The sequence below is a fragment of the Glossina fuscipes genome, unplaced genomic scaffold (assembly GCF_014805625.2).
Source record: "Glossina fuscipes isolate IAEA_lab_2018 unplaced genomic scaffold, Yale_Gfus_2 118217, whole genome shotgun sequence".
Taxonomy (NCBI): Eukaryota; Metazoa; Arthropoda; class Insecta; order Diptera; family Glossinidae; genus Glossina; species Glossina fuscipes.
Genome location: NW_024006258.1, coordinates 4232 through 4902, shown reverse-complemented (window position 1 = coordinate 4902; position 671 = coordinate 4232). Strand labels below are relative to the sequence as shown.

The 671-nt window shown below is 35.6% G+C and overlaps 1 protein-coding gene across 1 annotated transcript; it reads right to left on the bottom strand.

The window, feature by feature from the left end:
* Positions 1-26: 26 nt before the first annotated feature.
* On the bottom strand, positions 27-403 carry LOC119644503 (probable RNA helicase armi). Its single transcript, XM_038044064.1, has 2 exons — positions 346-403; positions 27-275 (listed from the first exon to the last, which is right to left on the bottom strand). The coding sequence occupies exons 1-2, from the start codon at positions 382-384 to the stop codon at positions 96-98; spliced, it is 219 nt and encodes a 72-aa protein (XP_037899992.1). The 5' UTR covers positions 385-403; the 3' UTR covers positions 27-95.
* Positions 404-671: the final 268 nt, after the last annotated feature.

Here is a 671-nt window from a genome sequence, read left to right as displayed (position 1 = left end):
ATTTCATTTAATAATTAAAATAATTAAAAGTAATTTGCCGGCAAATCTCAACCGAGGTAGGCATCAGCATCGACGCAGTATTTTATGATCGTGCGCTAATGAGGATCCAAAAGGAGTAGGTAGGGGTTGCCGTATATAATAAGAAGGAAACGAGATCGAGATAGTGCGAGGTTAGACAATTTCCCGTTTTGAATGAAACCTAATGAAAGGCGCACATCGTTAAGTACATGCTCCTTATCTAATCTCACTGTTGAAATTATTATTACATCGCCTTCCTAAAAAAAACCAAGCAAAAGCAACATTAGTATTAATTCAAACATTAGTGAAATTTTACGAAAGTTATACCTCTCCTTGGAATTCCTCCACAGCACCAATTTTAGGCATTGCTACGTCGGCATCATCAAAATGTTTGCGCAAATGTTTAACTTGCTTTATGAACGGTTTTATAATGCCAATGCATTCCGTTTTAATAGAGATAGTTCAGCTGCTCTTAGTTATGACAGCAGATTAATTTCCCTTTAAAGGACGTCATATTAGTAGTGTCATTCCTGAAATTAAAAATTAATTTAGTTTCCCAAAGCACTTTAAACGCACGCTATATATGTGAACACTTTATTATGTTGCATGATAACGAAAAAATGGCAAGCGTGGCATGTGGATGCAATGAAAGT

Bases quoted from the DNA above. Each gene is read 5' to 3' on its own strand.
- LOC119644503 (XM_038044064.1), bottom strand. From the start codon at position 384: ATGCCTAAAATTGGTGCTGTGGAGGAATTCCAAGGAGAG. The intron at 276-345 runs GTATAACTTTCG...GGTTTTTTTTAG, and splicing joins TGGAGGAATTCCAAGGAGAG to GAAGGCGATGTAATAATAAT.